General features: G+C 41.5%; 1 protein-coding gene across 1 annotated transcript in view; it reads right to left on the bottom strand.

The window, feature by feature from the left end:
• ADAM17 (ADAM metallopeptidase domain 17) overlaps positions 1 to 21,075 on the bottom strand; it is a 66,263-nt gene extending 45,188 nt beyond the window's left edge. The window contains exons 1-4 of the mRNA XM_054474440.2: positions 20,655 to 21,075; positions 8,298 to 8,430; positions 1,790 to 1,920; positions 929 to 1,017 (exon numbers count right to left, since the gene is read on the bottom strand). Of these exons, the coding sequence (XP_054330415.1) occupies positions 929 to 1,017; positions 1,790 to 1,920; positions 8,298 to 8,430; positions 20,655 to 20,751 (450 nt within the window). The 5' untranslated portion in view covers positions 20,752 to 21,075. The remainder of the gene's footprint in view (positions 1 to 928; positions 1,018 to 1,789; positions 1,921 to 8,297; positions 8,431 to 20,654) is intronic.
• Between the last annotated feature and the right edge of the window lie 2,286 nt (positions 21,076 to 23,361).

Here is a 23,361-nt window from a genome sequence, read left to right as displayed (position 1 = left end):
TTATAATATTAGTTCCTTTACTTTCTACTAAATTTCTGACTCTTTCTGGTAGGCCAGACTCCTCAAAACATTGACATTAAATAGCATCAACATTAACAAACTATAACAAACTGCAAGGCCATAGGTTTCTTTTTCACAATAATGGATAGTCAAAGGACTAACAGTCGTGTACATTGGATATAATTAAAATATACAGTATATATAGCTCCAGCAGACTGTTTTACCCCTACTGAGCACTCAAATACACCTGAACATTTCATTTTGACCAATCTTACTCAGTTTTCCCACAGGTGATCTATTTTAGTGATATCACCACCACTTCCCAGAGTTTTCTCATTTTTCAGGAAACACAGAATCAACTTCAATTCACAATTATGTAGTAAACGTTTTGTTTTGTAAACTAGTATCTGACAGATAGATATGTGTCTTAACCAATGCAGCCACTGTGGTCTTGATTTCTACTGCTACTCTTTCAATGGAAGAGTGACCACAGCCTGACTTTCCTAGCTTCCTCTTTAACTTCTCAGACTATGAACTATCACCTTTCGTTGATCTAGCATTTCCAGTGTGTCTAGCAGAAAAACAGAGAAATTGAAAAATAATACTTCACTTTCATTTCTGAGGATGTTTACATTTATTCATTATTTGAGAAAGAATTAAAAAAAGTCAGGAGTGAAAGAAAGTTTTCTCTTCCTATTGTCCATCCCACATGTAACTCTCTCAATTATGGTACTTAGAAATACAGGGTATATCATAACACAGCTTCTTAGAGATTATCCTTTTTTTAAAAATCTACTTTCCTGGTAAAAAACTTCAAATACAAAGAGGAAAGAAATAAGTATAACTACTTTTCACCTTTGCAGAACCGAGCAGCTTTTTGAAAATCAGAGATATAAGCTACTGAAAAAAAATTCACATATAAATTTACCTCTATGTTATATTCGGCTCCATCTGTGTTGATTCTGATTATAACATCATCATCTCTTATGTGGGCTAGAACCCTAGAGTCAGGCTCACCTTAAGAGAAAAAAATATTTATTATTTAAAAATACTTACATCAAATAAGAAACTATGCATTACTCTCAATAAAAATTAAGTCCTTCAGGGTGGAATTTGCCTGGTACTGTGAGAGCTCTCCAAAACAAGAAACAAAGGCTCCAGAAAGAAGCTAGATAATCTCACCTCCTAAGCGGTAGCCTCGAGTTTAGTCACTTGAAACCTATCCCTTTCCCAAAATAAACAAAACTACTAAGATTTTTTTCTGGAATAATTTTATCTACTTTTAGGTAAAGGAAGAACTAAGAGAGACAGAAAGCATGATTTAGAATGTACAGGCCTAGGAACTATACTATTTGTGGATTTCAATGACTTTTTCTCATTGCAGAAAAAGGTCAAAAAGTAAACTGCAATTGCTTGTTTGATAGATTTTCTCAAACACATACATAATAGGATCACAAAGTATTTTATCTCCAAGCTTCCCTGTTTAAAATATCATAAAGAAAGCTTACAGTCACTGATGAAAAGAAAGGTTAAATTCCTATCACTTAAGAAGAATTTAATTTTAATCATTAAACCAGCCAGCTAGTATGACATTTAGATAATACTCATTTCCTCCTATTAGAATGTTCCCGCCTCTAAACTTACATACCTCAAAGAAAACAGCCAAAGAATAGCACTTCTATGACACCCCGTCCCCACTACCCTGCACCACAAAAGAATATTCAATCAAGTTAGATTTGGAGACCTAATATACCAGACACAGGGACAAATCAACAAACTCCATACTAACCAACCACATGTCCAGTGAAGAAGTCCTGCCATTTCACAGTGTACTCGCTTTCATTTTTACCATCCACCACCACGACCTTGAAATTTTGTGAAAAACGTTCAGTACTTGATGTCAGGTATAATTTAAAATGCCTAAAGAAAAATGCATTCATATTTTACTCTAAGCAAACAAATTGTAAGTCTCATTTTCATATAATTAAACTTTCTTAAAAAGCCAGAAGCATTAACATTAATAAAACACTATGCAAGTTACAACTAAAGTCTTATTAGGTACTTAGAGCAATATATCTCCTGTAACGACAAATGGACTAATTTATTTAGCTATAAAAACAGTAGACCACAATAAACTCACACTAGGGTAAAGATATTCAAAGAACTTACACATTCATCTCTCCTGGAAAACATTGAAGAATAAGGAAACACACATGACTGGGTAGTTAAGTTGGAATCCTGATTATCTAAAAAAATTATTATTAAAAACTAATCCTATTATATACCATTTATTGAACACCTACTTGGTGTTAGGTACTATGCATCTATTATCTCCACTTCACACAAGTACAAATTGAGGCTTAGAAGCTAATCAACCTACTCAAAGTTACGCAGCTAGTAAATGGTGAAACTGGGAAATAAACCTGGTTTATTTCAAAACCCTGTACTATGCTGTCTCTATCAAGCTGGGTGGACTATGAGAAAATTCTTATTGCTGTGCAAAATTAATAAATGCTGCTTTCTATATTTAAAAGTACTCATGCGGCCGCGCGCAGTGGCTCACGCCTGTAATCCCAGCACTTTGGGAGGCTGAGCTGGGTGAATCACGAGGTCAGGAGATCGAGACCATCCTGGCTAACACGGTGAAACCCCGTCTCTACTAAAAATACAAAAAATTAGCCAGGCCTAGTGGTGGGCGCCTGTAGTCCCAGCTACTTGGGAGGCTGAGGCAGGAGAATGGTGTGAACCCGGAGGGCAGAGCTTGCAGTGAGCCGAGATCACGCCACTGCACTCCACCCTGGGTGATAGTGCGAGACTCCTGCTCAAAAAAAAAAAAGTACTCATGCTTTTTTTCCTCCTCAAAACGACATATCCTGCAAAAAAGTAATCCACAATTACAGTTAGGAAAATAAATACAAGGTATCTAAGACAGACATTAGAATATAGACTCCATCAGCACCAGGAGACAGGAAAAGAGAGGAGGGAAGGGGAGGGTTGGGGAGGGGAGGAGAGGGGGAGGAGAGGGGAAGGGGAGGGGGAGGAGGGGGGAGGAGAGGGGAAGGGAAGGGAGGGGAAGGGAGGGGAGGGGAAGGGAGGGGAGGAGAGGGGAGGGGAGGGGAAGGGAGGGGAGGGGAGGAGAGGGGAGGGGAGGGGAGGGGATATACACTCCAGTTCTTTAGTGGGCTTACTATTCTTTTTGTTGAGTTTCAGTCCAGTTCTTTAATTGGCTTACTATTCTTTTTGTTTTCTATGACTTTCCATCCTTACATGAAAACTAGGAATGGTGAGCAAGACTTTCTCAAGTATTATTTATAGTCTTTCAATGTGTCCATGAACACCAAAGACAAAGAAAGGTATATTATTCATCTCACCCACAGAAACAAATTTTGTCAGCTGTGGTACTGAAAATATATTACTTCCCCATGGGATTGCAAAAGTTTTTAAACTACCGGAAAGAAATCTAGACTGGGACTATCTCCATGGCAACAAATATTTTTAACTTTTTGAGCATAACAAGGTAATTTTAGTTTGCTTGTGGTTTTTTAATGGTCAAAGGGAAAAGACAATAGAACATTATTTCATAAATCCTTAGAACATTTTCTTCTGCTATCCTAAAACATATCTTCCCACACATTCTCAGTTATGATTTTTCCCTCCAGTTATGCTGAGAACTTTCAAAAGCATACTTATTACAAATGTCTTATTATTTTGTTTTAAAGCTAAGAGTTGAAACATTACTTAATGTTCTTTTCAGAAAGATATCAGTGGAATTGCATTTTTTATCTGCTACATTAAGAATCCTTTCTAAAGATAAAGACCAAGTGATGATAAAATTCATGTTTTTTGATTTTCTAATATTAGCTTTTGAGTTATAAAACTTCCAATAGAATATGTCAAAATTTCTTTTACTTTGGGAGGATAATCCCAAAATTATGTGAAGTCATTTTTTTACAGATTTCTTTAACGTTTTATCTTTCTGACTTTTGACTTAAGAATTTACAGTAACTAAAGACCAGCTAACCAGTTTGAATTAACATTATTATCCTAACCAGTTTTAATGGTCCATTTAGTCAGGTATGTCACTTTCATTTCTTTATCAGTTCTAGACCTTCTCAAATAATCTGAGATATTTCACTTTTAGGAGAAATATTTAACTTTTTCCAAAAAAATTCAGGCAACATCAAAAAAGCATCAAAACAGTATATACTCTGCAGCTTTTTCATTATTTAAAAATAAGATAATTTCTTGATTTTTTTTTTTTTTTTTTTGTTGAGACGCAGTCTTACTCTGTCGCCCAGGCTGGAGTGCAGGGGCACAATCTCGGCTCACTGCAAGCTCCACCTCCTGGGTTCAAGCCATTCTCCTGCCTCAGCCTCCCAAATAGCTGGGACTACAGGTGCCCGCCACCACACCTGGCTAATTTTTTGTATTTTTAGTAGAGATGGGGTTTCACTGTGTTAGCCAGGATGGTCTCGATCTCCTGACCTCATGATCCACCCAGCTCGGCCTCCCAAAGTGCCAGGATTACATGTGTGAGCCACCGCGCCTGGCTGATAATTTCTTGATTTATAACAAAAAGGAAATGAAACTTGTAAGGCAAATTTTAAACAAGTTTCTTTTTTTCTTAAGTTACTTCAACTCTTCATACAACCTCTCAGTGTTTCTATGCTTTTTCAACCTCTAATAGTTACATCCAAATTTAATGCAATGATCTTGGTTTAAATTACTTTGCCTTCCACTGCTATCGAAAAACAGAATCTTCTCATTTACCATCAAGTAATGAGGGGTTTCATAGAGTTAATTCAGCCCTGATACAAACTGATTATTTCAGCTATCTTAGTTTGTTTTTGTTCTTGTTTTAAACTTTAATAACGCAATATGATAGAAAAGAAAGGGTATGGGCTTTGGAGTCTGACAAACTTGGCTTAAGTCCTACTTTCATTTACTCACTGTCTGACCTCAGCCTTAATCTTTGAATCCTAAGTATTTATCTACAAATGGAAATAATATCACCTAATAACTGAATGGTTTTGGGGATTAAAGGAAATAACCTATTTTAAAACACCTGGTATAAAATTCCATAGACTGTTAGATAAATTTCCCATTAAATATTTAGTATGGAAACTTTGTAAAATAAATTACATACTTCCCTGCTTTCTTACACAGAGAAAAGATAACAAGTGGCTACGATTTAATATTTTCTTAAGGAATCAATGTCATCTACCGAACTTGAAAGAGAAATATGTAAGGCTATGGAAGTTTTTGCCTCTAGAATACGGATTCTACAGGCCACCTCAAATCCAAAGAAACCCAAAAAGCTAAACTTTGAGTTCTTTTCATTTTATAGTTTCCTCACTCTTCCTTTGCTCCTACTCATTTCTTGCTACTATATCCACTTCTTCACCAAACTCTCCACCAGTATAGCAGAAATAACACAAGTTTTGGAGTCCAACCTTTGTTCAAATCTTGTATCTGTCATTTACTAGCTGAGTAATCTTGGGCAAGTTACTAAGCTAAGCCTTAATTTTTTTTTTGTTCCTTCAAAAAAGGAATCACTTTTAGAGACAACTTGTGTAAAATGCCAGTAAATTACAGAAAATAAGTACCTGATTAACTGTAGCTATTAATATTACCAATCTGCTCAAATTTGGTGTAAGTTGAAAGCTAATAACCAATACTGTAATATTCTGACATAAAATTGAATAAAAAGAAGTCATTAAAAAATAACCTAAGGATAACTGCAATAGCTAGGAAAAATTAAAATAATTTGTATTAAAAATTTGCCTAAAATAACCACATGACAATGGACCAATCTCCTTAATATACTAAGCACTGCTACAATTCAGTAGTTAGAAAGACAAATTCAATAGAAAAATAGTCAAAAGATATAAAAAGGCAATTTACAGAAATATAAAACAAATTAATTACAAATATATAAAAAGATGCTCAATGTCACACAAAATGAAAATCAAAACAACTATAAAATGCCATGCCCTTTAGAGGGGTGAAAGTTAAAGGCTGATAAACCTAGTATTGGCAAAGATAACAGGAAACAGGTAAACTCATATGTTGCTGCTGGAAGAATAAATTTGTCAAATCTCTTCTGGAGGAAAGAGCAATATCAATAAACATAGTATACATATCCTTGCCCCAGTAATTCTGCTTCCAGGAATATATCCTATAAAAACACCTCACCAAGGTATACATTTACAAAGATACTCACTAGAGCATTGTTTGTTGTATTAAAAAAATCACTTTGGTTAAACAATATCCATCTGTAGTGTATTAGTCAGTATGTTGTTACAATTCTATGCAATAGGAATATTTATGCAGCTGTTTAAAATGAGGTAAATATGCTATCTATATCACCTATACACACACACACACACACACAGAGACCTATAGGCAAAAAATATGCATTAAAATATTTTGGGCCGGGTACGGTGGCTCACACCTGTAATCTCAGCACATTGGGAGCCCAAGGCAGTTGGATCACCTGAGGTCAGGAGTTCAAGACCATCCTGGCCAACATGGTGAAACCTCATCTCTACTAAAAATACAAAAATTAGCTGAGCGTGGCAGTGGGCGCCTGTAATCCCAGCTACTCAGGAGGCTGAGGCAGGAAAACTGCTTGAACCCGGGAGGTGGAGGCTTCAGTGAGCTGAGATCGTGCCATTGCACTCCAGTCTGGGCAACAAGAGCAAAACTCTGTCTCAAAAAACAAAAAAACAAAACAAAAAAAATTGGAAGTTTACAAAGGAACCTCTCTGGGTCTGAGAAGTCTAACTGAGTTAGAAGTAAAAACTTTGCATATCCTCCATGGCTTGTTTTTTTAAACCAGATGCACATATTCCTTTTATTTTTTAACATAGTTGAGAAGCCTTGTCCTATATAAAGAATAAAGATGGCCAGATGCAGTGGCTCCTGTCTGTAATCCCAGCACTTTGGGAGGCCGAGATGGTGGATCACTTGAGGTCAGGAGTTCAAGACCAGCCTGGCCAACACAGTGAAACCCTGTCTCTACTAAAAATAACAAAAATTACCCAGGCGTGGTGGTGTGCACCTGTAGTCCCAGCTACTTGAGAGGCTGAGGCACAAGAATTGCTTGAACCCAGGAGGCAGAGGTTGCAGTGAGCCAAGATCACACAACTGCACTCCAGCCTAGACGACAGAGCAAGACTCTCAAAAAAATAAATAAAGAATAATTCAGTCAATTCTCTATGTGTCTGTTTTTTGATACTGAATAAAGCTTCCTAAAGACTTTAAAAAGAGGCCTGCAATTATTTAACATTTCAATGTGCAAAACAACACGTGGTATTAAAATTACCACTGAAATAGAACATATCCATCAATTTATGCTAAGAAATAAGAGGAACTCAATGTAGAAAGAACATTAAATTTGGGCCAGGCATGGTGGCTCACACTTGTAATCCTAGCACTTTGGGAGGCCAAGATGGAAAGACCACCTGAGCCCAGAAGTTCAAGATCAGCCTGGGCAACATGGCAAGACCCGGTCTTTAAAAATAAATAAATATGAAGCAGGTTAAAGAATCTTGGAAACTAACTAACTAGTTAGCTAAATAAATAAATAGAACAGTAAATTCTAGACCCAGCTCACCACCAGGCTGTGGGGTCCTGAACAAAATCTTTATCTCTTCATATATAAAGATAATATTTAGCACATGATTAATGGTTCTAAAGTAGCACCAAAAACAAAAGGTTTTATAAGCATTCAATTAATTAAAATTATCTGTTAGAATTTTCTAAATATCGTTACCATCATTAAGACCTCTGCAACACCTATTTACTTTTTTAAAAATACTCATCAGTATGAACTTTATTTATTTTATTTATTTATTTTTTGAGACAAGAGTCTCACTCTGTTGCCCAGTCTGGAGTGCAGTGGCACCACCTCGGCTCACTGCAGCCTCCACCTCCCCGGTTCAAGTGATACTCCTGCCTCAGCCTCCCAAGTAGCTGGGATTATAGGCACGTGTCACCATGCCTAATTTTTGTACTTTTAGTAGAGACAGGGTTTTGCCATGTTGCCCAGGCTGGTCTCAAACTCCTAAGCTCAAGTAATCCACACATCTTGGCCCCACAAAGTGCTCGGATTACAGGCGTGAGCCACTGCACCCAGCCCCAGTATGAATTTTAGAATAAGCATTATACTGGAAATTAATTACAAATCTTCAAAATGTAATTTCCCAAGATTTCAGTAGATACCCTTACTTTTTTGTTTTTGCCAAACCAAGCCCCTAGTGCCCCAACATTATTCCATGAATAATTCAAATTACCTTTTCAAAGCTGAAAAAGTTAGTAGTGTTTCTACATGTGTTGAAGTCTGTAGATCTCTTTTTCTTACCGAATGCTGCTGGATATTAGATAAAGAGAGAATATCGTAGTCTGAGAGCAAAGAATCAAGCTTCTCTGAAATAAAGGTAAAAAAGGTATTAGCATCTAAACCTAATAATCAATTGTAGTATCATTAAAATGAGAGTGCCAGACAATGAATCTTTCCTGATGTAATCCATTACGAAGTGCCAAGCACAAACTATAAATCATTTTTTATCAACAGAAACTCTACTGCCTCTTCCAAAATCAGAAGGATTTTTAGAAGACAAATTGGGTGACTTGAGTCTCTTTAAAAACTGTCTAAAAATATTTGCACTGATGCCTTCCCTTTCTTTCAACAAATATCACTGCAGACACTATGGTATTCAAAATCCTTCCAATGGACATAGAAGGTCCTCAAAATACAGCAACAGGAGCTTAAAATACAAGTTTATTGCTACTGATGTTAAATATGCTCACAAAACCAGTTTTAAAAGAAAGACTCTTACTCATGTGTGGAAGCTAAAAAAGTGGATCTCATGGAGGTAGACAGCAGAATGGTGGTTACCAGAGGCTGAGAAGGGAAGTGGGAGTGGTGGAGATGAAGAGAAAGTGGTTAGGGTTACAAAAATACAGTTTGATTAGTAAGTTCTAATATTTGACAGTACAGTACAGAAATTATAGTTAACAATTTATTGTATACTTCAAAATAGCTAGAAGACTTGTAATATTCCTAACACAGAAAAGATGTTTCAAATGATGGGTATCCCAATCACCCTGATTTGATCATTACACATTGCATACAGGTATCAAAATATCACATGTACCCAAAAAACACATATCACTAAATAAAACAAAAACTCAATTTAACCATACAACTGCCAAGAGACACCTCCTGCCTTTCCCAAACCCCTTCTTTATCCTCTACCCAATACCCTACCCTCCTACCCTCCTATCCTAACTGGCTTCCAGAATGCTAGCAATTAGGCCTTTACCTTCCAGAGGAATTTGGAAATTTGACAATCTCTAATGAAAAACCTAAGATTCTGATATCAAAAGTTTCCCAAATGAGGCCATGCGTGGTGGCTCACACCTGTAATCCCAGCACTTCAGAAGGCCAAGGATCACCTGAGGCCAGGAGTTCCAGACCAGCCGGACTAACATGGTGAAACACTGTCTCTACTAAAAATACAAAATTAGCCGGGCGTGGTGGTGCACGCCTGTAATCCCAGCTAGTCTGAGGCAAGAGAATCGCTTGAACCCGGAAGGCAGAGGTTGCAGGGAGCTGAGATTGCGCCACTGCACTCTAGCCTGGGCGACAGAGCAAGACTCCATCTCCGGGGGGTAAAAAAAGGCAGGGCTGGGCGCGGTGGCTCACGCCTGTAATCCCAGCACTTTGGGAGGCCAAGTCAGGGGGATCACAAGGTCAGGAGATGGAGACCATCCTGGAAAACATGGTGAAACCTGGTCTCTACCAAAATACAAAAAATTAGCCAGGCGTGGTGGCAGGCGCCTGTAGTCCCAGCTACTCATGAGGCTGAGGCAGAGGAATCGCTTGAACCTGGGAGGCGGAAATTGCAGTGAGCTGAGATCACGCCACTGCACTCCAGCCTGGCGACAGAGCAAGACTCCATCTCAGAAAAAAAAAAAAAAGCCAAAAAGGGCTATGTTTTATTCATTACAACATCCTTGCCTCACAATACTCAGCAAAAACCTTGCACATATCAGCACTCACATGTTCACAAACTGCACGAATTCTCAGTGCTGAAATGCAATATGGTCCTTTAGTTCTTCAATTTCCTTGATACAGGTTGGTACATGAACTCAGTTTCATTCAAGATCATAATCACTCCTACTGACTTAGGAACTTAACCTCAACATTATAGTTTCATTGTCAATAATATAGCCCAGTAGTCCTCAAAGTGTAGTTCCCAAACCAGCAGCATCATCATCAACTGGGAATTTGTTAAAAATGCAAATGCTCAGGTCTCCCCTCAGACCTACTCAAACAGAAATCTGCTCAGTGGGATCCAATAGTCTGTGTTTAACAAGGCTTCCAGGCAATGCTGACACACTCAAATATGAAAATCACTGAACTGGCTAGGCATGGTGGCTCATACTTGTAATCCCAGCACTTTGAGAGGCGGAGGCGGATGGATCACCTGAGGTCAGGAGTTCAAGACCAGCCTGGCCAACATGGCAAAACCCTGTCTCTACTAAAAATACAAAAAATTAGCTGGGCATGGCAGCAGACGCCTATAATCCCAGCTACTCGGTAGGCTGAGGCAAGAGAACTGCTTGAACCTGGGAGGTGGAGGTTGCAGTGAGCCGAGATCACACCACTACTCTCCAGCCTGGGCAACAAGGCGAGACTCCATCTCAAAAAAGAAAGAAAAAGAAAAAACCACTGAACTAAGCTAAAGGAAGGAAACAACTCAAAGTAAAGAAAAAAACTTTAGCCACAAAGATGTTCATTATTCAGCCTTGCCTTATTTTCAAGGACAAAAACCAGAATGAAGGTAAATTAGTAACTGTGTAACGGTTGGTTGTTGTAACACTTCCAAAGACGGGAAAAAATCTGCAACTATTTTAAATGTCGTTTACAAAAGGTTTTTAAGAACATGGGGCTGGGGGTGGTGGCTCGCGCCTGTAATCCCAGCACTTTGGGAGGCCAAGGTGAGAGAATTGCTTGACCCAAGGAGTTCGAAACCAGCCTGGGCAAAATAGTGAGACCCTCATCTCTCCAAAAAGTAAAAATAAAATTAGCCAGGCATGGTGGCATGTGCTTGTAGTCTCAGCTACTCAGAAGGTTCAGGCAGGAGGATCACTTGAGCCCAGGAGGTCAAGGCTGCAGTAAGCCAAGATAGCACCACTGCACTCCAGCCTGGGTGACAGGATGAGACCCAGTCTCAAAAAAAAAAAAAAAAAAAAAGAAAGAAAAGAAAAAGAAAGAAAGAACATGGAAAAATACATGTTATAATGTTAAATACAGATTTCAGAAATATTCATATTGTATAATCTTAACTATGTATAAAAATAGGTCTAGAAAAAATAAGCACAAGACAGTAACATCATTGGTTATTTTGGGTATATTTTCTATAATAAGCACTTTTTAAATATAGCTTGCTAAAGCACCTTAAAATACTTGACTAATGCATTTCAACTGCAATTGATTATCTTTTAATAACTGGATATCTCAAATTGAAGATTCTGAAGCCATTACAAACTATAGTAAAAGCAGTTCTTCCTTTGGAGCCAAACTGTAGCTATGTACTACTGCTATTGTGTTTTCACTAACAAGTAACCTCTCGGGTACTCAATATTTCACTGCACTTCACTTCCAAAATTCTAACCATTAGTAATCTCAATTTTTTACAGCCTTTCCAACAGAATTTATATTTCTCCCCATTTCCCAAGAGTTTATCTCTTATCCATATCCAATTCTCTCAATAAACTTAAGTATAAACCACCTGCTTCTTACAGTAGAGTTTATTACAGTTAAGAGCAGACACTGCCGCACTGTCTATCTCAACTCAGTGTCTGGCCATATTCTTTTCTTTTTTTTTTTTGAAATGGAGTCTCACTCTGTCGCCAGGCTGGAATGCAGTGGCATGATCTCAGCTCACTGCAACCTCTGCCTCCTGGGTTCAAGCGATTCTCCTGTCTCAGCCTCCCAAGTAGCTGGGACTACAGGTGCAAGCCACCTATCCAGCTAATTTTTGTATTTTTAGTAGAGACGGAGTTTCACCGTGTTGGCCAGGATGGTCTTGATCTCTTGACCTCGTGATCCACCCACAGTGCTGGGATTACAGGCGTGAGCCACAGAGCCCAGCCCGTATTCTCTCTTTAAAAAACTACAATGGCTGCCTACTTCTCTCTAGAATGAGAGCACCTTCCTTACCTTCTACAAGTTGCCACAGCAATCATCATTTTGTTATCTTTTTTATCTTTTTTGTCATCTGCTTTTTATTTTTTGTTGTTTTTGCTTTTTGTTATGTGCTTTTGTTGTCTTTTTCATCCCCCTACCCCTCCTTTCTTGACATATATTCTACACTTATTTTTTCTCTTTTCCACCAGACTCCATTTACTTGATTATTCAACAAATATTTATTGAGAATCTCCTACCTTTCAGGCACTAAGGATACAACACAGAGAAAAAGAAACAGACTTCCAGTATTGTGACACTGGAGGAAAGACCAAAATTATTATAAAGTACATCACAGACCAAGACAGAAGGAGCCACAGAAAGTTATGCACAGACACAGCAGGGGCATGATCCCTGCCTGCTGAGTCAAAGATGTTTTCCCAGGGAAACGGTTTTGAAGACCAAAAGGATGAGGCAGCACCCCAGAGAAGGAAAAGAAAGGAGAGGCCTTAGGTCAAGGGCATAACATATGCTGAAGTCCACAAAAAATAGAACACAACACTTAAAGACGTGAAAGCAACTCAATGAGGCTGCAGTGCAGAGCAGTACAGAGAGAATATGAGGTGTGAGGCTGGAGAGTCAGGCACAGGTCAGGTCACGAAGGGCTATGGAAGGAAATCAGGGATTCTGGGCTTTGGATAATGGCAATAGCTGTAAGTTAGAAATTTCATTATGGGCCAGCTGTGGTGACTCATGCCTGTCATCCCAGCACCTTGGGAGGCCAAGATGGGCAGATCGCTTGAGCCCTAGGAGTTCAAGACAAGCCTGGGCAACACAGCAAAACCGCGTCTCTACCAAAAAAATAAATAAAATAAAATACAAAAATTAGCCAGGTGTGGTGGTGTACACCTGCAGTCCCAGCTGCTCAGGAGGCTGAGGCGGGAGGATGGCTTGAGCTCAGGAGGCAGAGGTTGCAGTGAGCTGATATCGTGCCACTGCACTCCAGCCTAGGCAACGAGGCCAGATCCTGTCTCAAAATCCAAAAAAAAAGAGAGAGAAAGCCAAGGCAGGCGATCACTTGAGGTCAGGAGTTAGAGACCAGCCTGGCCAACGTGGCAAAACCCTGTCTCTGCTAAAAATACAAAATTAGCTGGGCGTGGTAGCAGGTACCTATAATCTCAGCTACTTGGGAGGCTGAGGCATGAGAATCGCTTGAACCCAGGAGGCAAAGGTGGCAGTGAGCCGAGATCACGCCACTGCACTCCAACCTGGGTGACAGAGTGAGACTCCATCCCAAAAAGAAAGAAATTTCATTGACTGCAGTGTGGAGAATGGGCTAGAGGTGAACAAGACTGGAATGTAGGAAATCTGCTGGTAGGCTGCAGAGCAAACCAAGTAGAAACCACTAAAAGACTCCTAGGTTGTGGCTCACTGTGATTAAAAAAAAAAAGAAAGAAAACAAGAGAGGGGCTGATATCAGGAGACAACTGGATGCTGAAAGATTCTGGAGTTTTGAATGACAGAGCCTTGGGAGAAACAGAAATGAAAACAAAAGATTCTGGAGTTTCATATTCTATTTTGTTCCTTATATATAGTTGCAATTTCATTGCTCATTTACATAGGACTTCCTTTGCATTAAGTCATCATGTCTAGTTGTGTTACTGATGAGCTACATAGTGATTTTCAGCAGTTATCACAAGATTCTTAACACTGACATCAGTGGTAAAAAGTAGCCAATACTTTGTTCCTTCTAAAGGTTTCAAAGAAGAATAAAAAGAAAACTGGGCTTTCGGGCCTGTAACAAACTGGCCTTCTGGTTGTAGCTGTGGAGTTGCCTACAGAAGATTTGATAAACCTTCCACTCCCCCACTTCTCTTATATCTGAATTGTTTTGTCTCTGGGATAAGCTTTTATGGCCACTCACTTTAACGCATTGACATAAAGTATACCCATATTTTCTTCATTAAGCCCAGAGCTGACATTTTTAAGCTAAAACTAATCATGAAACTTTAAAAAATTATGTATATGGCAGGGCACAGTGGCTCACACCTGTAATCCCAGCACTTTGGGAGGCCGAAGCGGGTGGATCACAAGGGTGGGAGTTCAAGACCAGCCTGGCCAACATGGTAAAACCCAGTCTCTACTAAAAATACAAAAATTAGCCAGGCGCGGTGGCAGGCACCTGTAATCCCAGCTACTCAGGAGGCTGAGGCAGGAGAATTGCTTGAACCCGGGCGGCAGAGGTTGCAGCGAGTGAGCTGAGATCACGCCACTGCACTCCAGCCTAGGCGACAGAGTGAGACTCCGTCTCAAAAACAAACAAAAATTATGTATATAATTTTGTGTGTATATCAATATATATACACATAAGTATAGTGGTATGTATATAACTGTCTCACATGTATTTAAGAACAATGTAAATAAAGTGTTGTATGAGAAGGTTCTGGAAACGTGTGGGTTTTCGTTTTGTTTTGTTTTTGAGACAGGGTCTCGCTCTGTTGCTCAGGCTAGAGTGCAGGGCACAATCACCACTCACTGCAGCCTCAACCTCCTGGGCATGAGCAATCCTCTGGGTGGCTGGGACCACAGGCACATGCCACTGCGCCTGGCTAATTTTTGTATCAATTTTTTTGTAGAGACAAGGTCTTGCCATGTTGCCCAGGCTGGTCTCAAACTCCTGGGCTCAAGTGATCCTTCCCCCTCAGCTTTCCAAAATGCTGAGATGACAGTCGTGAGCCACCGCGCCCAGCTTGTGGATTTTTTACATTAATTTCTTTTATTTTTGCAGCAAATTGCATTTTCCTAAAATACTACTTGCGAGTGTACTGCAGAATCCCAAGGCACTCAGCTCACTCTGCTGCATGAAGTACAAAAAGTTTCCCCAAAATGACACTATCAGTGTCATGCTCCTACTTCTGATACCAGAAATGGAAAACATAAAGCCAGTACTGCTGTGAAGTGTTTACTGTGTTTGTGCTGAAGATACAGGAGCCTTCCTCTTCAGCTCTCCCCAAAACACACAGGACAGGGAAGCAGGCCATGCGTAGTAAGTGTCAGGTGCGGGTTGTTGGGACTAAGGAATGAGAAAAAGGGAGCAGGGCTCTCTGCTAGGCCAGGGACCCCAGAGCCTGGGAACTAAACAATTTTATGGATTTATACCAGTAAAGGAGGATGGAGTATGAGCTGCTTCAACTAATTCCCTATCAAGGGCTCCTCAACAGACCTGGGACGTAACCTGAGCCAAGACTCTCCAGCAAGACCAGTAACCAGGATGCAAGTTTCAGGTTAGGCAATGAGACTACTTCCACAATTACCAGCAGCCCTGCCTAGTCCTAGGCTAAACCTGTATCCGATACTCATTCTTTTTTTTTTTTTTTTTTTGAGATGGAGTCTCACTCTGCCGCCCAGGCTGGAGTGCAGTGGCTCAACCTCCGCACACTGCAACCTCCGCCTCCCGGGTTCAAGCAATTCTCCTGCCTCAGCCTCCCCAGTAGCTGGGATTACAGGCACACGCCACCACACCTGGCTAATTTTTGTATTTTTAGTAGAGACGGGTTTCACCATGTTGGTCAAGCTGGTCTTGAACTCCTGGCCTCAAGTCATCCGCCAGCCTCAGCCTCCCAAAGTGCTGGGACTATAGGTGTAAGCCACTGTGTCCAGCTACTCATTCTTGTAATCAAAAGAATAGGTAACTGGCTGGGGCAGTGGTTCACGTCTGTAATCCCAGCACTTTGTGAGGCTGAGGCAGGTGGATCACCAGAGGTCAGGAGTTCGACACAGGCCTGTCCAACATGATGAAACCCCATCTCTACTAAAAATACAAAAAAAAAAAAAAAAAAAATTAGCCAGGCATGGTGGGGGACACCTGTAATCCCAGCTATTCATGAGGCTGAGGCACAAGAATCACTTGAACCCGGGAAGCAGAGGTTGCAGTAAGCCAAGATTGCGCCACTGCGCTCCAGCCTGGGTGACAGTGAGACTCTGTCTCAAAAAAAAAAAAAAAAGGGTAACTAATTTTGGACATGTTATATTTGAAGTGCCAAATGGGCAGCTGAATATGAGCTCCAGAGAACAAGTCCAGGTCAGAGATACATGTCTAGTCATTAGCAGAACACTGTCAAATGAAGTGAAACCAGTACAACTCATGTAACAACAACAACAAAAAAAAAAAAAAAAAAAGGAAGTGGGGGGAACGGAGAGATGCCCATTTCCTTGGCTGATTTTAGGAGTAAATAAAGAGATACAGATTGAGCATCCCTTATCCAAAATGCTTGAGACCAGAAGTGTTTCATTCATCAGAATTTTTTAAATTGTGAAATATTTGCATATACATAATGAGGTAGCTTGGGGATGGGACCCAAGTCTAAATATAAAATTCATTTATGTTTCATTTATTCACTTACTTTTTTTGAGATGGAGTCTCGCTCTGTCACCCAGGCTGGAGTGCAGTGGCGCGATCTCGGCTCACTGCAAGCTCCGCCTCCCAGGTTCACACCATTCTCCTGCCTCAGCCTCCCGAGTAGCTGCGACTACAGGCACCCGCCACCACACCTGGCTAATTTTTTGTATTTTTAGTAGAGACGGGGTTTCACCGTGTTAGCCAGGATAGTCTCGATCTCCTGACCTCGTGATCCACCCAGCTCGGCCTCCCAAAGTGCTGGGATTACAGGCGCGAGCCACCGCGTCTGGCCTAAACAATATTTTTAAGTAACTTTTTTTGCATGAAAAGAAGTTTGTGTACAATGAAGCATTCGAAAGCAAAGGTGTCACTGTCTCGGCCACCCACATAAATAATCTGTGGTTGTTTGGCATCACCATCATTCCTGACTGATTTTACATGCTACAATAAGTAATCATTTTCTTATACCTATTCACACATAAGTACTACACAGTAAAAAATATACCATTAACAGTGAAAAAATCGTGTGTTCGGGGTAATATGTGCTGTCATGCCAGCATTCAAAAAGCTTCAAATTTTGGAGCATTTCAGATTAGGGATGCTGTCAACCCATATATGAAAAGCGCTTCATTTCACTTCCGTTACCTCAATGAAGCCCATTCCTGTCCTCCTTTCCTATCAATCTTTTTCAGACTTTCTTCACATTACACTTCCAGCTGTATACACTTATCATCTCACAATAGAAAATGGTGAAGGATCCAAAAATCAACCACAATTGGCCTTGGAGGAAACCTATATTTAATGTTCTAGGAAAACCTGTGAAAGTCAAAAGGATCTCTCCAGTTTCCCCATCACAATTATCTGCTTAACTCCTCTCCATTCTACTCGTGAAATATGGTTTATCTCTTAGACTAATATAAAGCAGAGTTACATTAAATCTGCCTTGGAGCAGTTAGGGCAGTTAAGCATTTAGGTTTCAAAGGAATGCAGCCAGTAAGCAAAATTAACATCAAAAGAGAAAGCCAGATGTCAAAATACTGAGTAAAATGGTGCTGTCAATAATGAAATCAGCACTGCAATATGGAGAATCCCCATGCCAATAACCTCAAGGTAAATTTGAAAATACATGTTTCAGATACAAACTTTCTCATTCCTCATCTGTGACCTATACTTCTTCCTCCCACCCACTACATCCTCTTTTATTAAAAGTAACACAAGGGGAAAACAATTTTGAAATCAAAGTGAGACTTATACACCCCAGCTGCAACTTCAACAAGATATCATCATGACTAAGCTCATATGACTCTTAACTTTCCTAAATTATGCAATTCATAACAGTTCAATTGAAATCATTTTTGGTGACCCATAGAGGACTCTAAAAACCAGGCTTCATTTTATTAGGTATTTTTTGCCTTTCAGAAAAATGTTGTCATATGCCTAATCGATATTTAGTACTGCAATATAGTAATATTTGTAGGACAATAAACATAAAAAATAAATAATAAAGCATGCTTTTCAACTATGAAACTATTTGCTAGTCTTGACCAACTCAATCTAATGGTAAGGTTAAGTTAAGCAACAAATTATATTGTAAGCTGTCAAGCAAACTGAAAAAGAAAAAAGTCATTCTTCAAAAGAAAAATACCCACAAGGCCTATGTTCATCATTGACAACTGACAGCATCTTCCTGAGACTCATTTTCCTCCTCCTTTATTTGAAAACTAGACTTGATCTTTAAGATTCATTTGGTGATAACACTTGCTATAACGTACTCTAGCACTCTCCTCTATGCTGTTTTAGAAGTGTCCTAAAGGGATGTCTATTTCCCTATGCCATAACCATTTGAAGATGGATATCGTCTGATCTTTGTATTTCCAATGCCACGTATAATACTTGTGTGTCCTTCAAATACTTCGTTTAAAAAAAAAAAAAGAGGCCGGGCGTGGTGGCTCAAGCCTTTAATCCCAGCACTTTGGGAGGCCGAGGTGGGCAGATAACCTGAGGTCAGGAGTTCAAGACCAGACTGAATAACATGGAGAAACCCCATCTCTACTAAAAATACAAAAAAATAGCCGGATGTGGTGGCACATGCCTGTAATCCCAGCTACTTGGGAGGCTGAGGCAGAAGAATTGCTTGAACCCGGGAGGCGGAGGTTGTGGTGAGCTGAGATGATGCCATTGCACTCCAGCCTGGGCAACAAGAGCAAAACACTGCCTCAAAAAAAAAAAAAAAAAGAAAAGAAAAGAAAAGAAAAAAGAAAAGTCTCTGCATTCTTCTGGCACAGACGGTCTGCATTTTGCAAATAAAAAACAAACATATGGGCCAGGAGCAGTGGCTCACGCCTGTAATCCCAGCACTTAGGGAGGCCCAGGTGGGCGGATCACGAGGTCAAGAGTTCGAGACCAGCCTGGCCAACATGGTGAAACCCCGTCTCTACTAAGAATACAAAAATTAGCTGGGCGTGGTGGCACATGCCTGTAATCCCAGGTACTCGGGAGGCTGAGGCAGGAGAACTGCTTGAACCCCAGGAGGCGGAAGTTGCAGTGAGATGAGATCGCGCCACTGCACTCCAGCCTGGGCAACAGAGCAAGACTGTGTCTTGGAAAAAAAAAATGGTCTAAAAAACCTTACGATCTGCAAATGTTATGAATTGATCTAGAAAGTAATGTTTTTCTTTAAACTGTATACTTCCTTGGGACTCATGCTTATTTTTCCACCTACGAACAACAGATTAATAACATAAGTGAAACAGTTGTGTCAGGGTGGTGCAAATATAATTTTAATATCTCAAAATACATATTTATTCTTTTTACTAACATTTATCTTTAAAATGAAGACCCTTACCCTATCCCTCCATCCTAACCACAATCCTACTTCAAAATGTCCTTCAATTTGTACTGACTTACCACTTCTCAGCACTTCCTAACTAGATCCCTTGCCTTTCATTAGTCACTTGTAATCCATTTCAATCGGAGAGAATCGTAAGACACGCTGTTCAAGTGCTAACATTCTCAACACCTTTAATATCCATATCAATCCATTACAATTTCTGTCCACTAAATATAAAGAAAAAAAATACTACACATGGTATCATGGTGAAATTTGGGAACCAGTACAACCATGCAAGCCTACAATTTCACACACTGGGAAAACATTATTTCACACTTTATTACTAATTAATCAAAGTGTCTTATATGTCAATTTTTGAAAGATAAAAGGATTTTAAAATACACTAAAAGTTCACGCAAACTTAGTTCCACCAAAGTTCAGATCCCTTAATGCATGTCCATCCTTAAAATCCAATCTCTCTGGAAAATCTAATGAAATAGGAACCCTCTACTTTCTAGCCTCTAAACTCATCAAACTCTTCACTCCTGATAATTTCTTTGTTTAAAAGTGCAAGGAAAGCATTCATAGTGGCAGCATCACGAGTTGGCTTAGCAGGTTTCCGCCTCCCCCCATCTCCCAAGCACCTCCAATAAGCTACAATTGAAATAACCAAGAACGTGCTTAGGATGTTCGCAAAAACACAACTCTTAAAGACTCCAACTCCAGTCTCCGCCTCCCAACGAGATTACTGCATAAGTACCTCCTACAGCAGAAATTCTAGTTCCCTCCTTCGAGGACCAGGAAGAATTCTGGAGCTTTGGGCCCTTCCTTTCTGGCTCTGGTAGGAACACACAACACCAGATATGTTCCTTACTAAGGCAAGAACCCTGACCACATCTCCCTCTCCAAACAAGATCCAGCCGCCCTACTCCTTACCGCTTTCCCAACACCCTCCCCAAACACAAAGCTAGGGAGCAAACCCCTCTCAGGCGCTCAGTCACTACATGGAGCCCGTCCAGTAGCCCTTTCCCACTCAGAGACAGGCCCATCTCCTTTATTCTTTCCCCAAACTCCGAGAGCCACACCCCCTTCTACACTGAAAACTTAGGGACGCGCCACCATCGCCAATACCCCGCCCCCAAACACCTGATAGACCCAGCTGCCCTGCTCTTCCCTCAAACGAGCGCTCCAGGCGCCGGCCTAAACCAACTCCCCTGGGTCTTTACCGAGTCTCTGGTGGGGGCAGAAGCCCGGGTCTTCCGGAGGTCGCGCCGCCAGCACGAAAGGAACCACGCTGGTCAGGAATAGGAGAGACTGCCTCATGTTCCCGGCCCGGCTACCGGCTCCACCTCTCTGGGCAGCCTTCGCCTGACGGGGGTTCGGAAAACTGCTCACATCGGGGGAGGACGGGATCCGCCCGGCCTAGCCCCTCAAACCTCTTTTCCCTCCCGCGCCGCCTACTGGGAAGATTCTACCGCCAGGCTCGACGCCCCCGGAAGTGCAGGTGGCGTTACCAAAGGCCGGCTCAGCCAGCTTCCGGCCGCCGCCGTCCCCCGCACCACCCACAGCCGGAAGCCGGCTGCCGCGCGGCAGCCCGGGAGGCTCCGCTGGCCCCGCCCCACGCCGGTGCGCCGCAGGCCTCTGGTCGGCTGCCGTGTTCGGCCCCGCCCGTCACGTCCAGCTGGGGCTCGCCCGGCGCCTTCCTGGACGCAGACGTAGAAGTCCCAACTCCACCCAGTCCGGCCTGGCCTCTGTCCCGGGGTGACCGCGGAATGGGGAGGCGGGTGCTAGCGAGCAGGCCTTCAGGCGCGTCTGGCCGCCTTCTTTGTCTTGGTGCCCACGTCTGGTTAGGCTCCCTGCTGTCCATTTTATTAAAGGAGCTGTAAAAAGCGGCCTGGGGCCCAGCGACCTGCCCAGGGCGGACGAGGAGGCGCGACTGGCCCGATGCCGCAGACTCTCTGCCCAGTGTGCTCAGGTGGGAGGGCGGGGACATGAATCGAGCCACAGAGTGCCCTGGGCACGGACCCCCCCCCCGCCCCGGGCCACGAGCCCGGCCACCGAAGCCCGCGCCACTCGCCAGCTCCTGCGAGACGAGGCTTTCGAGCGCAGCTCAGGCATTTGGTTCAGGGTCCAACTGCCAGAGTCGTCTGAGGCCTCCATCCGTCTGTTGTCACGAAAAAGGTTTTGGGGGGACTAATAAGCACTTCCTGAATGCACATTTGCTCTACGCCCCTGCTGTAGGGAGAGGGTCTGCAGACACTTCAACAAATAGAATCCTAGGACCTTACCTGTGAGTACAAGAGCTGTTGTGCTCTTGTACTTCCCACCAACTTCATAAATTCAATCCTATACTTGGTCCATTTAGCTTAGACTGGAAATTTCCCAAGGCAGTTTGTTTTGTAATCTTTTGCATGATTTTAGCTCTGTATAGTTTAGTGAGTGTTTATGGTACTGAATAAAACAGTCTAAAAACGTTGGGTACATGTTGCTGTTTTATTTAGTTCAACCAAAGTTCATAAAAGTAGGACATAATAAATACATTTTCCACTTAAGAGTGAGACAGCCTTTATTATGAAACGGTAAATTGTTAGAAATAAAATACTAGTCCTATTCAAGTTTCAAGGCTTATTCCTAATAAAATACTCAAACTGTGGTTAAAATTTATGTTAATGGTGGTTTGCCGCAGTAAAATATCAGCGTCTTTTTCAACAATACATTGTTGGCTAAAATCAACCGGACCTGGTCTGTACATCTGAGGTACAAAATATCTTTATTAAACATACCCATTAGTGGCATACCTAATCAAAAAGTAAGCAGAATTTCACATGCAAATTGTATACAATCTTTAAATATTGTATTCTGTAAGAATGTGACAGTTGAGTACGGTTTTTGGGGGGCTTTTTTGGTGTATCATAATAATGTCATCTGATTTCTTTTCTGAACATCCAGTCACCATACTGTCCGGCTTATAATTTTAGTAGATTGTAGATTATATTATTTTGGTATCCCCAACAGCTCTTGTACAGTGCCTTGCTCATAGAAGGTACTTAGCTGTTTAGTAAATGCCGTTTAAAAAAAAAAAAAAAGATCTCGATCCATTTTCTTTTCTTTTTTTTGGGGGGGTGGGCGGGGGGCAGACGGAGTTTCGCTCTTATCGCCCAGGCTGGAGTGCAATGGCGTAATCTTGGCTCACTACAACCGACTGAACACCTCCTGGGTTTAAGTGATTCTCCTGTCTCAGCCTCCCAAGTAACTGGGATTACAGGCGCCCGCCACCACGCCCAGATAATTCTCGTATTTTTAGTAGAGATGGGGTTTCACCACGTTGGCCAGGCTGGTCTCAAACTCCTGACCTTAGGTGATCCACCCGCCTCGGCCTCCCAAAGTGCCAGGATTACAAGCGTGAGCCACCGCACCTGGCCTGAATAACCAGAAGTCCTAGATTTCCAGGGAGATTCCAAATTTCAAGTAATCTTTTCAATTCACAAATCAGGACCCAAATTATTCCAATTTGCAGTTCATCTTTCATTTATCAGTTGTGCATACTTTTAAGATAAAATAGCACCACGTGGGGGAGACAAAGAGCCAAAGGAATATGGTAAGAGGGGCACTGGATAGATTAATTATTTTATCTTTTTTTTTTTTTTTTTTGAGACGGAGTCTTGCTCTGTCGCCAGGCTGGAGTGCAGTGGCGTGATGTTGGCTCACTGCAGCCTCTGCCTCCCAGGTTCAAGGGATTCTCCTGCCTCAGCCTCCCGAGTAGCTGGGACTACAGGCACGCACCACTACACCCAGCTAATTTTTGTATTTTCAGTAGAGATGGGGTTTCACCATGTTGGCCAGGCTGGTCTGGATCTCCTGACCTCGTGATCTGCCCGCCTTGGCCTCCAAAGTGCTGGGATTACAGGCATGAGCCACCACGCCCGGGTCTGT

Source organism: Pongo pygmaeus, chromosome 12 (genome assembly GCF_028885625.2).
Source record: "Pongo pygmaeus isolate AG05252 chromosome 12, NHGRI_mPonPyg2-v2.0_pri, whole genome shotgun sequence".
Classification (NCBI taxonomy): domain Eukaryota; kingdom Metazoa; phylum Chordata; class Mammalia; order Primates; family Hominidae; genus Pongo; species Pongo pygmaeus.
Note: the sequence above shows the minus strand (reverse complement) of the source record. Positions and strands in the feature narration are given on the sequence as shown.